The sequence below is a fragment of the Scophthalmus maximus genome, chromosome 5, assembly GCF_022379125.1.
Source record: "Scophthalmus maximus strain ysfricsl-2021 chromosome 5, ASM2237912v1, whole genome shotgun sequence".
Taxonomy (NCBI): Eukaryota; Metazoa; Chordata; class Actinopteri; order Pleuronectiformes; family Scophthalmidae; genus Scophthalmus; species Scophthalmus maximus.
Window position 1 is genome coordinate 8,266,560 of NC_061519.1, and position 14,362 is coordinate 8,280,921.

The following is a 14,362-nucleotide window of genomic DNA, read 5'->3' on the forward strand; positions in this document are numbered from 1 at the left end:
AGTCAGATTTAGATTCCTGGTCAGGGCAAGGCTAATATTTAGTGTGGGCCCTGAGGCAGCCAGCCAGATGATGAGGATAAAGCTAGGATTCTAAAACTACCATTCAAAATGCAAACATAAGTCTGGGTTGCGCTAAATGTCTAATGGCCTGTAGGACTTTGTCTTACGGTACCACACTGCCAGAATATTGAGTTCCTCAATTCATTAGCCTACTCTAGGCTATAACATTATACCAGTAAGTTTTGAAATTCTTAGTGCAAATCATAAACGAAAAATATCTTTCATGTCACTATCAGTTAATAAGGTAACACACTGGTGATGGTTCCTTACTGAACTATTTATATATTTGCAGTAATAAGAACTGGATATCTGTGTCGAAATTCTTGGAAAAAAATTATTAGGTTGCAGCTTTTATCCAAGACAAAACATTTCGGACAGCTGCAGCTTCCTGCATTAGCCGGTGAATCACAGTGGATAACATGTTTTATTGTGAAGCACTCTTAGGAAATAAAGTGAGCGTTTGTCAGTGAGCTTAGTTCTTACCAAACTCTGTCATCTAAGATGAGTAGCAATAGTCATTTTGGGCATCTCTTCACAGCGGAACAGTTTGAGACAGTGCAGGAAGTAATGGAGCAGACACAAGGACGTGTTAGATAAAGAACTGTCCACCTCCGACTTCTAGGCCAACTTTAAAAAAAAGCAGGACAGATATGTGACCACGGTCAGTCACGGAATGATGGCAAATGGCCTATTATTTACCGATGTCTTTATTAAAATGGCAAGTAGTTCATTTTGCTGTCCCCTCAATTCTTCAACCTGTGGTGTTAAACCCCATTTGATTTTTGCCAAACAGTAACAACAGGTGTCGTTCAATCGACCAGGACTGATATCTTCAAGGTTGCCACTTTTGCACCAAAATGTAGTGAAGAGTGTATTCAAATAGATAATACGTGTATAATTAAGAGTAATGTAGAAGAAATGACACAACAGGGACACTAACTGATCTTTTGCTCATCTTTTTATTTCATGATTAATATACACATCACGGGTTAACAATTCATCACAAGGAACATATCTTTCATACCAAATATTGAGAATTGCAGGGGGAGATGAGCTCTATCTAATAAGACAAATGCCTCTAACAACCAGCAGTTTGTTTGTTGTTGTCTGCATGCTCTGGCTATGGTGTTGTGCCCTACAGTATAATACAGCACACTACAGCAGATCCTCTCCACAGGACTGAAAAGTAGATTTTTCAACAAAAAAAAGTTTTCTCTCAGGTCGTTATGACAGATTTGCACATGTCGCTGAAATAAGTACAGAAAAAGAAAAATAACCAAAAACAATACTTAGACAATACAATACACTTCAACACAGAAGTCTTTTTTTTTCTGCGCTTCACTTGGAATGTTGGTTTTACTGGTCTATTTTAGAAGTTGTAAAAAGAGAAAACTACTTTTCAGTGCTGTGATGCTGACAAGCCTCTGTAGGTGGGAGACACAGTTATGGGCTCCAGGTCCATATCTACCAACACCGCCTTTAAATAACCCGTTCCCAGTTACACTTCGGGCATATAGCTGTATCTTTTAAAAAGACTGGTCAAGTTAAACGTATGTTCGCTCAGCATCAATTGATAAGCTTTTTAGAGAGATACGTCCTAAATTCTCAATTGATTTTACTGACACTGAGAAGATGGGTTAGGGTTAGGTTAAACTTCCCTTCATTCAGTCCTGTGTTGGTAGGTATGTCAAGGCGTCTATATAGGAGCTGACTAATACAGAACATTACTTTCTACCACATGCCAAAAGGACTAAGTCTTGTTACCCTTTGTCTAACTGGGGGTGGTGGTGGGCAGAAGAAAGGGCTGACCAGTGTGTGTCAGGTGTCATATGCAGTACATTGCAAACTAAAGTGGAAACCAACTTCATTGTTTATTTCTGTTTTGGTGAAGTTCACCGACCAATTCTGAAAAAGCTGTGATTCCAGGTTTTCTTTCTGTGATGCCTCTGTCTTGTGCAGTGTATGTGACCATACCAAACATGACACACGTTGGCTCCCTTCCTACCCATGAATTTGAATCTGGTAAATAGTGTATCCATTTGTGATCTACAGTATCTTCTAAAACAGAACAGAGACAAACTTCATACATGAATTCAAATATCTTGCATCTTTAATACATTTTGAAAACATTCTTGAAACTTCAGCAGCCCTTTCTTGGCGGAAAAAAGGCAGACTGAAAAAGGAAAGGAACACTTTTCCTTAACTATGCTTTCAATCTTATAATAATACCATTATTAACCTTAACTGTAACAGGTTTATGAACATTAAAGCTCATCTGTCAACATCCACCCTGTTGAGATACGTTTCTTTTTCCTTTTTTGTTTGATTTTAAATTACTTCTGGAATAATACAAAAACAGGGTTGTAACTACAATGCATTCAGAATGTATTCAGTCCCATTCAATTCATTTTTTTCACACTTGGGTGCCTTGCACATTACGCTAAACTTACTTAACTTTTTTTTCCCCCTTATCGATCTACACTCAATACCCCCTAATGACTTATATTAGTAGGTATCAGGCAAATTGCCAAGCCCCCCATTCTCTTCATCATCTTGGAGATGTTTCTATACCTTGATTAGAGCCACTTATGGAAAATGGATTGGAATGGCATATCCCAATATTAGGTGTCTATATAAAGTGCCACAATGCATATCAGTAAAACCCCATCCATGGCCTCCACAGCAGCTTGGACATTGCTCAGAACAACCAAGACTCTTCCAAGAGCCTGCCACATGGTCAAACTGTTGGAGAAGGGTCTTAGTAAGAGAGGTGACCAAGAACCAGATGCCCACTCTGGCTGGGGGACAGAGATCGTGTGTGGTGATGGGTTTAACTTCTCGAAAGAAAACTGCAACACCAGCAGTCAAGAAGCCTCTCCTCAGAGAAAGACACAAGAAAACCTGCTTGCAGAAAGCACCTTAAGGACTCTGGGAAACTAGATTATCTGGTCCGATGAAACAAAGGTTGAAGTGTTGGGCCTCAATTCTGCCCGTCATGTCTGGAGGAAACCAGGCACTGCTCATCGCCGACCTAATATCTGCTCAACACTGACGCATGGTGGAGCCAGCATCATGCTGTGGGGTTGTTTTTCTAGTAGCAGTGACAGACTGGGTTGAAGGTTCATCTTTCAAACGGGACAATGGCCCTAAGCACACAGCCAAGAAAAGCTTAGGGTCACCTCTGGGAATGTCATTGAGTGGCCAAGCCAGAGACATGAAAAGGAGGGAATTTTAACCAACGGTCCCCATCCAAACTGAAAGAGATTCAGAGAATCTGCAGAGAGGAATGGCAGAAATGCCCGGAGTCCAGGTGTGCAAAGCTTGTCACGTCATACCCAAGAAGACTTGAGGCTGTAACCACTGCCAAGGCGCTTCAACTAAGTACTGACTAAGGGATCTGAATACTTACGTCAATGTGATATTTTCAATCTCCCCTAGTAGTTGCTCGGTCATTATGGGGTATTGAGTGTAGACCGAAGAGGGAAAAAATACATTTAAAGCGATTTTAGCTTAATGACACAAAACAACAAAATGTGAAAAAAGTGAGGGGTCTGAATCTGAATGTACTGTATACACAAGGGACAGTGTGACATACTAGAGGACAGGTGGTATTTGAGTGTGACAACAGTTGTTAACGGATATCTGAGTGAATCTGGTTATTTTCAATTTGTATCAAGTTGCAAAGTTGCAACAATATGCTTCACCTAATTAGTGCATACCGGTTACTACTGTAGCCAAAAGCATAAATCTAGTCTTAAACCTAGTCCTATCCTCTGAGATTATGTTTAACCTTGACTTTAAGGGATAATGTGGCCCTTCTTTAGAATTAGGACCATTATTACTTTCATTGGATAGCTCCATATGCTACTACTTTAGCAAACAGTATGTAAAGTAAAGCCCAACCGATATACCCTTTTTTGAGTTGCTACCAAAATATATATATTTCTAAATTTGATTATTTGTAGATTACTAAATTGTAAAACAGATTCACAATCTTTATCATCAGCTACACCCAGTTATTATTTTCACCTCATTAGTATTACTTAACATACCATATGCCAGAGGACTGAAATCAGTTTACAATGTTTATGACATTGTTCTGGAGGCAGCCTTGATGCCAGTCCTCTCATGCCAAGCTCTGCAAACTTCATGGAGACGGGCTCATATGGGAAATGCGACTTTGAAGCTTGGTCAGAAAGTAAGAACTAGTCAGAGTTAACAGAAACAACATGAGGGCAGATGACAGATTTCAGTGTTGACCCATCAATACCAACAGCACAACACAGATAACCAAAGTGCCACTAAAACCCAGGAACCTGACCAAGATACAGTGAAGGTTTACCAGAGTGTCACCCAGAATATACAACTTCAACTTTATCCCGTCATATGATACTTTTCACTGCCCTTCCAACAGACACTAAAGCTATAACTTGTTCCTACTTCTACACACACAAACCACTGCCTATCTCTTATCAAAGAGCGTTCATCCCTTTGTTCTTCTTTTCCTGATGACAGATCCACATATGATCCACACATCATGCGACAGTCTTTTAGGCAACTAATGAAAATGATTTGGAGGAACAACACATCACGAAATATAAGCAACGTTTATATCACGTCAGTGTTTCAAGAGTGTGTTCAAAGTGCACAGGACTTTTGAGTTTTGAGGGGAAACTTTACACATTTCATATGGTTTTGACAGCTGTAGGGTTCCAGAGACAATAATACAGTGCGGCCATCAAAGCTCGTTTGAATGGGAACAGCATGTAACTCGGCAATAGCTCCTCTAATGGTAATGTTAAGTTTCTCAGCCAGCCTTTGTTAGGTCTCAGAGCCAGACACTCAGTGTTCCAGAGGCTAAGCAACACTTTCTGCAAGATGGATGCAGTAGCAACACTTCAAACATCTGACAGGTTTGGCAACACACCGCAAACATATCACCAATCCTTCATAGTTTCAGCGGAGTTTTAGTGCATAATGCATAGAATTACAGTGAAAAGACAGTGCCGTCTCCGTGAAGACAGCGGCTTAGACTCATTTTACCGGTGTGACACATCACAACGCTTGTATTCTGTAAATCAAAATCACATCACAGTGTTGATTTAATATAATCTAAAATGCCAAAACTAACTTATTCCTTAAAATAGTGAGAACAGTGGATCGTTCTCCACATTAGATCATTTAAGACATTTAACAATTGTGGAAATTGAGCACAAATAAGATTCTCTACAACTTGAAGCTTATTTCTCATTAACCCCTTATTTTTTTGACCTATGACCATTTTAATTTGTCCTATAACTTTAAACGAGGATGAGTATATTTGCCGAAGACAGACAACTTGAAAAACCTCTGGATGGCCCCAACTGCAGTACTGTATTTACAGGCCTTTCTTGGTTCTGCCTTGCTGAGATACTGCTGCATTCATGGCATTTTCGAGCTGCAGTGCATTGAAGTTGAATGATTCTTATTCTTATTTTTTATAAATTTTTGTATCTTTCAGAATTTTAGATAGCTTATCTTCTAAAAATGTTTTTGTATATCCAGTGATATCATATACAACACAATGATAAACTAATGTGTAAAAAAAACAAAACAACAACAACCAGCATTTAAAAAAGCAATTTGCGTCCATCTATTTACACTACAGAAGTCAAGTAAGATACATGCCAGAGAAACAGATAACCAGAAATTGCTGTGCAGTAGTCACCTCAAGAGGCTTGGTAGTGGCTTTAAGCAAGTTCTACTAGTCTTATAAATAAATTAGTAAATAAATTAAAAGGTGCAAAGAACTTTCCAACTTCCGACATGCCATGAATGTAACAATATTATTCCCTTGAATTGACATCTCTTCCTGCATGTGAACCCGCTGCTCTCCTAACCTGTTAACCTCTGTGGTCCTTCTCTGTCTGTCTGTCCCTTCAAGTGTATGATGCACGGGCAACAGGGGGCATGCCCAACTAAGATCACTGTACCGCTGTCAACAATGTCAGAGTGAAACACTGGAGGAGGAAACAGACAAGAGAGCACAAGGTGAGCCTATGATGCAAATGGCAGACAATGACTACGGCAGAAACAAGACACCGACACAGCTCATCATTGTTTTAACATTATCAGCATAGACCACCAAAACAAAATTAAGAGTTGGTTTCATTCTACAACAGAGAGATTCCTGTATGCGCAGCATGCCCTTTTTATTTTAGGGTGCTGCTTTGTGTTTGTGTATCATACTGTACTTGTGTTTATGTGCTGATTTCTGTGTGTGTGTGTGTGTGTGTGTGTGTGTGCGTGTGTGAGAGTGCATGCACACCAACAAGCATGTGTGTGCTTTCATGTATAGATCTGTGCTTATTTGTATGTGTGTTTGTGTGTAGAAAGGGAGCAGGTATCACAGAGCGGGTTCTTAGACGCACCGGCTAGTGGGAGGACTCAATCCCACTTGGATGACCTGAATGACCAGGAAGTGCCACGTGCGCGAGAGGAGGACGGTGCGGTCTGTCTGTCTGCCTGTAATAGCCGCATGCGGACTAAACTAGACAAAGCTCAGGGTGACTGCTGGGGTCCCTCCCCTCCCAGGGGAGGTCATGGGCATGAGTGGGACTGGAGGATACATGGAAGGTTTGGTATCACTGTAGCTGCGGCAGAAATAGATATACTGAAACAACTTTTTAGTTTTAATGCCCATAAACTTTACGGCATGAGCTTATTCAGAGAAAAAAGGGGGTCAGGGGTTTGAAAGTGTTACACTAAGATACGTTTGTTTTTTTCAACATAAGGTGCTCATTTGTGACTTTTTCTATTACTTTCATCAACGCAATCTGAATGCGTCTGCAGTGCTTAAATATCCACAGTGTGTGGATGTGTGCAAAGACCGTGTGACCAGTTATACCCTGACGTATGAACAAATTTCAAGATGTTGTATTGTTGTGAATTAAAGCCCTGTCACACCAGAGAGTGGAACCGCAAAACTCATCGGCGTGTCCCTTCAGAAATACTTGGTTCTAGAGGCTCGGAGCTGAAGGGACTACGAGCTAATAGCCACTTAGACCGTGGCAAGCAGAGAACATGCAAATGCTAATGCTCTTCTTAAATATAAAAAAAAATAATGAAAGCTTCCATCATTTTGGACTCTTCAGGCTTGCTGCCAGTCAATGGAGCACATTCAAGGGTCCAGGTTCACCCAAGTAAAACTAAATGTTAGACATTGGCATGGTTTTACTGACAAACCACTGATTCAAGTTAAGGGATTTTGCCGAAACATTTCTCCATTTTAAGTGGTGGTGTGCCCTGATCTTATCACAGCAGCTTATGAAATGGTAGTTCACACTGTCTGCAACAAAAAAGGTGCTACATGCAATATACTGTGCATCGTTGCTTTCACATTACTTGACTAAAAGGTGCAGCTGCTCACAGTTTAACTCCAACATTAAACACTGATCATTAACTGTTATGAGAACCTGTTCAGAATCAGTCCCTCAGCTTGAATCTCTGGTCCCTCCTTCAAGGTCAAACACCGTTATCTTAACTTGGAAAAATATTTGGCTGAAGTATCGAATAACTGCGTTCAGTGCCAAATCCTTTTTGAACCAAGGCTACTCAGAGAAGCAAAGAAGATATCACCAATTACTTTACGCATACCTTTCTTGATGACTGTCATGCACAAAAAAACAAGCTCATCTGCTTTATTGTAGCTTTTAAAGTTCCTCGTGCATAACGCCACTTAATGCTTCTTTACACCATCACTATCATTTTATATCGAAATCTCTCCAACCGTATCTACTCTGCTCTGCATGAGCATTATTGTAATACATCTGGAGGAGACAACCCTGTGCAATGACACCAAGAGTAGTAATGGGAGATTAAATCTGAAAGATCTATAATCAGATATTGTGCGGTGCTGTAGATACTGTAGATTTGGAGATAATTGCTGGCTGCCTGGGAGGCTGGAATGTGTTGATTTTAAGCATACCTGACAGTCTTTGCCCTGCTGCTGGCTGGTAGCAAGCCCTCAGCTGGTTATTGTGGTCTAGGGCTAAATGGGTAAGGACTTGGATGGGAGGGGGGCAAAAGTTTGCATTACCGTTTAAAGATCAAAGCGGTTTTCAAATTGGGTAAAACCAGGGTTAAACCTCAAAACTCCTCTGGGATTTGTAAGGGTGTGTGGAACACAAGTACAAGTGTTTAAACAAGAGTAAGACTCTTAGATGGAAATATTCTATGAAAAACCTTGCTATGCTCAATATAGTTAATACACCGTTGACTATGATAGTGGGTTTATTGCGTTGGGGTAGTTAGATTTGGAGTTGAGGTCCTCTAAATCAGTGATCACAAAGGAATTTTAGCAATCTAGAAGCTGGTGGAACCCCACACAGAGAAACACAGACAAACAGCAAGTGCTCTTCTCTGTTATAGGCAAGGCCAAAGGTCAACCCAAGGATGTCGAGAGGTCAGAGGACAGGGTTGGTAGCGGGAGGCTGGCAAGCAGACCCCAGAGAAACACTAAGAGGCGGTCGTTCAGTTTGGTGCTGCGGTGGGCGAGATGAAGGGCGGGGCAGGAGTTAAGTGACTGCGCTGTGGTAGGTTGGTTGGTCTGTTGATTGGCAGGTCGGCGACTGCATGCGAGTCCCACCAAAATCTACAGGTCACTGGGATTCAATCTGTGGAGGGGAACAAACTGGATTTTAAAAAAGGAAGACAGAAGAAGATGGAAAAAGGTGAAAGTGATAAAGAGAGAGGTGGTAATTTCCAGACTTTAAATCTTAGCAGCCAGATAGTCTCTAATAGGCTGTTGCTGTCTGGGACAGGTTTGTATTGACTGAGCCAAATTATGAAATATTCCTGTCATTGATTGTATTAGCGCTACAGCACATCCATCAATTAGGCTGAGTTTGGCAACAGCATCAGGTGGCAGAAGTCTGGTGTCTCTGAACTCAGAGGGTGTGGAGGCCAGCTGCAGTGCCAGGGATAAATTATCCCATAAGACCCACTGATCGTAAGACTGGAGGTCTCTTCATAACTTAATTTAGTGGCAAAGCATCTGCTATTTTTACCACCTCACTCCCTCCGACATGTAGCAGATATCAGGCATACACAATCATGCATACATGCACAAAAAATACAGTTAATACTTGTTTGGTGTCAGTTATCTCTCTCTGTAATCTAAACCCCTGGGGCCGGTTGCACCAACTGGTCTCTACTAAGACTGGTCTTAACTGCTAAAACCATTTTTCAGAATGGAATTAACCTTGGTTGCAACAACCAAACTCATGACCCGTCTTAACTAGGGATGTTCCGATCCGATATTCCATATTGGTATCGGGGCAATGTTGGCCAAAATGACTGGATGACATCGCCAGGAGAATTCTTAAGACTAGTTGGTGCAACAGGCCCCTGCACTGCCATGGACAAGTCACAGCTTAGTTACCGTAACTGCACCAGTGTTGCCAACTTGGCAATTTTCTCACTACATTTGGAGACTTTTATCAGTTTTTAGCAACCTTTATCGGTCAGGCTTTAACTCCTCTCTTGACTGATTTCATGTGTGTGTGTGTGTGTGTGTGTGTGTGTGTGTGCACATGTGTTTCCACCCACTTTTCTCAGTGATGCGCTTGTCTATGCTAAGGGGCTCCCTCAGTCCGTCACCCCCAAAAGGAGTAGGTGTGGGCTCCTTCGCCCCGTTCTCCTTAGCAACACCTCCTGGTCCTGTTGCCTTAGCAACGCCTACTGGTCCTGTTGCTGGAGCACTACTTGGGGGTGACGAAGTCTTCTCCTCTGCTTTCTCCTCCTGTAGCCAAATATAGACACACAAACCGCAAAGGGTCACACAAACACAGCCTCATACACACACAAAGAACACTATGATTTTTTTTTATAGCATACTGCTCTCATGCTAGCACACCACCTAGTGGTGTTGTTCAGTAAAAGCACAATGATTCTGCAGAACCATAGGCGTGAACTGACTTTTAGCTGATAATATTAGTGACTATGTTTAAGTTTGACCTTGTGTCCATTGGTCTGTGCATTGCCTGGCCCCACGTTGTCCATAGATCCAATCTTAGACCTAGCCTTATTGTTTACCTTAAGGGACTCAATCTTCACATCACCACCACCTGGGGTAAAAAAAAGAAGAAAATGAAAAAAAAAAATAGAATAGAATAGAGTTTGAAGGCAGGAAAGCAGTGGCGAACAGAGGAGATTATCAAGTCGAACCTGGCTTGTATTTGATGTTGTCCTTAGAGCCGCATTTGGAGGTCACCTTGCTCACATCAACCTTCTTACTCAGGATCTGCACCTGGAGAGAGATAATGAGGTAGCCTCTTTATAAAGACGCCTCATTCAACATAGTAGTACTTCTACTTCTAATGTATAAATGTATATATTTCAATATATACTGTATATACCTTAATGTCCACTCAGTCCACTTTAGAAAATCACTGTCGTCCATTATCATGCAACTGATGCATTTAAAGAGAGGATGGCATTCTGTACAATACACTGGAATATGAGGGAGAATGGCAACAAACAAAACTACCATGCTTGATTGCCCTACTCTGAGCTGTTCTATTCTCAGTGAAGGCGCCCCTTTGTTTAGTTCAGCTGTTTAATGATGCACCATGTATGCTGAGAAATCAGGATAGGTTATAATTGGAGGACAGGAGCAGGCAGTTGTGAGGCCGTCGTCACATCATGAGTGTTTGTTCGAGGATCACAGGGAGAACTCCCGAGTGGTCTGACAGCTGCTGGCACTAATGGAATTTGAGAAAGCGTCCTGCCCGAGCTTCCTGACAGTGTGTGGTGAGGTCAGTCCGATTTACAGTGTATTTGATGACACACAGAAGGACTTAAAGCCAATCACGACGCTCAGAGCTGTTAAACCTTTATTAGCAAACAAAACATCAGTAATTCTGATTGATAGTAGCTACATTAGGAGAGTGATTGACAGGTCAAATCACTGAAGACCTGAGTTTATAGTATAAACACAAATTATTGAACAGCAATTTGAATATGAAAGTAAATAATGTTTTAATCTATGTTGTATCCCATTAATCTACTATAGTATTAATACCTTGGCATTGTGTTGCCTAACAAAGATTTGTTGCTCTACATACAGTATTAAGCACATAAATAAGTAATTTATTAACAGTAGACAGGACATTTATAGAGTGAGGATTAACAAACTTTTTAGTGCGAAGTGGTGATTGTGAGCAGCCCAGAGACAGAACAGGACAGTGCAGCAGGTGTTTAGATCACAAAGAAAAAAAACATCTGGAAGGGCAAGCTGAAGCATTTGTGGTCAGTTCTCTTTAAGTCAAATTGAAATTTCTATATTTCTATTTTAACCTATTGTTACCAGTCTGGTGTTTTGTAGCTGCTCAATGGGATAAGAGAAGAGAGACTCCCATTTGATCCCAATTTTGGGCAATGGACAAAATGATGGTTAAATTTGCAAAAAAATAATAAAGGTCAATCCTAACCAGAGTCCGTCTCCAGCTCAAGCAGTACTTACATTGCCACCTCCAGGGACATGTTTGATATTGTCCTTGGAGCCACAGCGAGACGTGATATGGCTGAAGTCCAACTTTTTGTGCACTATCTGAACCTAAAGACAGGCAGGCGGACACATAGACGAGAAAGAAAGTAAGAAAGAAAGGAAAACAGACGTGAGCAGCGGGAAGGTGCATCAGCTGGCAGCTAAAGTTGACAGAAAAACCGAGCAGCCGTGTACTGTAAGTATGGAAGAAATTCTGTATTCAATCAAATCATTATCCCTACACATGTATTATGTCATATCAGTTCATGAATAATACAAGGGAAATTATGATTCCAAACGAATGCACAACTGATGGGACATTATCATATAAAGGAAAGTTTGTGAATTTTTAACACAACTCAATGTTGATTTACAAAAAGAGGAACGATAATGACTGAGGACTGAATAACAACAGAGTGCTTCCATTTACAGGATTAATAAAACTGGGCAAGCACTGGACAACACTGAAAGACAAGACATAGCACATGCAACAGAATTCAACACTTGTGAGACAGTGATTTTGCATTAGTGCATGCAGTTGTTAGCAAAGAAGCTTCTGCAAGTGACTAATACAGCAGAATAGAACAGAGGTGTTATTTTAAGATAGTTCAGGCGGACCACTGCCATCTATCCCACCACTCAAATAATAATGACTAAAGCACAAAATCTGAGTGTATGTTGGTTACGTTTTGGAGAGATATAGTTTAAAACTGTTTTTTGTTGTACGCAATCTATTTAGTGGCGTAACTAAGGTAGGAAACAATGTGACCTGGGAAAATCAAGATCTTCAAGCGGCCCTGAGTTTGATATATCTTATATTTAGCTAGTGAAGTAGATTGGATTCAAATTTGACAAGTGTAGCTTCGCCATGTGCAGAACATTTGGAACAACTCTACCACAAATCTATGTCCCTTCCCCACCCCTGCCCAGTCCCTTCACTTAAAACCCCTGCAGCAGACCTGAGACACCTTCCTCCATCCTCTCTGACGCAGGTAGCACCAGCAAAGGATGACTCACTAAGCAGTTAGCACTAATGTGTGTGATGTGTGAGCGCGCATGCACGCACACGCACACACACACACACACACACTCAAACACACACACACACACACACACTCACACTCACACTCACACACACACACACACACACACACACACTCAAACTCAAACACACACACACACACACACACACACACACACACAGAAAGACAGGCACACACACACACACACACACACCAGTAAATAGGGACCTTTTCTCCCTTTTCCTTTTCTAATGGCAACCACATTATAAACCGTGTTTCCCATAAGGACTACTGTAGTTCTAATGCTAGCTCGGGAAAATGTTTCCCCATAATAACAGTAGTAATAGTGACAGGATTCTCCATATTACGACAAGAAAAGTGGAGCCTGGGTGAAACTATAGGACAGGGGCGTGTGACTATATTTCATGTCGTGCCACAAAAAACGGAAAGTTTTTTGACCAAAGATGACAGAGACACAGTTTCTCTAGTTAGTTTGTTCCCAGGGTGCTTCCTGTGTCTGTCCATGCGCCGTCCCTTCTGCAGCTGTGTGCCCACTGGTCACAACCGTGGCTGTGCACATTCTGCAGTAATGTCATCGTGGCGGTGCCGCCGTTTTGGGCTGCAGTGGACAAATCTACAACTGGCACACAGGAAGTAAACAAAAGCTCTGGTTGTCTTTAGCAACACTTTCATCAAGGGTATTCACATGTGTATATTTTTCCTTTCTTGTACTTGCTTGTTACGTCTTCTTGTCTTCGAAAGATGGCAGCTTCTTTTGCTATTGGTGCACTTTGGAAGCAGTCATTAGGTCAGTGATGTGTGTGCAAGAGCACTGGTGCAGAAGGCAGGCATGGTCAATTGGGCTGTTATACAGTGACGTCAATGGCCGCCACTTGAGTCAATTCCATTTTGTAAAAGGAGGAATGTGTAACGAAATGGTTCATCAGAGCCCACTGGGGCGTCCTTTGAAGAGTTGGACGGATACAGAAGCGTAATTGATGATAATGAGGAAATTAGAAAAAAAGATGCAGTTCGGTTGAATGTGTCGAACAGCATGAAGCTCAGTGCATGTGAACGTGAAGGTGTTATGGAAATGAGATTGACCACTGTTTGCTACACAACATATGGTACTGATAATATGAAAACATGATTGTTTTAAAACTCATAATATTTCTGTATGTATCTATATAGTGTTTCTGCTGGCTCGTTTTTAACATTGTTAAACATCGTTACCTTATAATAATTCATTAAAGCGCCAGTATATTATAATCACAGGTTGAATCAGATTATATTAACATATATTGGACATGATTCAGCTTCACTGTAATTGTGCCACTGTTGGTCAAATGGCTTTTCTACTCTTGAAAAGCTCAATTCTCAACTTGTTTAGAGAAAAACCTTTCTTGCATTATTTTCAATTATTTACTAGAACATTTTGACAGTGGAAATGTTCATTTCAGTATGCTTTCAATAAAATGGTTGTTCAGTAATAATATTAAGAATTTAAAGAATATAAACTGAAATGTGTACAAACGATCACATATGTTCTAATATATTGTTAATAGGCAACATGGTGTGGATATAGAATGGGCTGTGCAGGTGGTGAATGCAGAGAGTAGGTTGGAGGCTAAGCGTGAGGTGTGAGGGTGTAAGTGGGGACTCACTCTGGCCTTGGCGGCTGGGGTGCAGGGGTCTGATGTCTTGTTGTTCGGGGTGGAGGAGACCTGGAGAGACAACCGCCACCTGGTCAATA

At 41.2% G+C, this 14,362-nt stretch overlaps 1 protein-coding gene across 6 annotated transcripts in view; it reads right to left on the bottom strand.

The window, feature by feature from the left end:
* Positions 1 to 1,000: 1,000 nt before the first annotated feature.
* Positions 1,001 to 14,362, bottom strand: part of map4l (microtubule associated protein 4 like) — an 83,743-nt gene continuing 70,381 nt past the window's right edge. For 3 of the 6 annotated variants that reach the window (XM_035635026.2, XM_035635021.2, XM_035635022.2), the window contains 6 exons: positions 14,274 to 14,333; positions 11,564 to 11,656; positions 10,267 to 10,348; positions 10,057 to 10,166; positions 9,649 to 9,841; positions 1,001 to 8,714 (listed from right to left, as the gene is read on the bottom strand). In XM_035635026.2, the coding sequence (XP_035490919.1) occupies positions 8,710 to 8,714; positions 9,649 to 9,841; positions 10,057 to 10,166; positions 10,267 to 10,348; positions 11,564 to 11,656; positions 14,274 to 14,333 (543 nt within the window). In that variant the 3' untranslated portion in view covers positions 1,001 to 8,709. The remainder of the gene's footprint in view (positions 8,715 to 9,648; positions 9,842 to 10,056; positions 10,167 to 10,266; positions 10,349 to 11,563; positions 11,657 to 14,273; positions 14,334 to 14,362) is intronic. The other 3 variants (XM_035635023.2, XM_035635024.2, XM_035635025.2) reach the window with 3 other exon arrangements.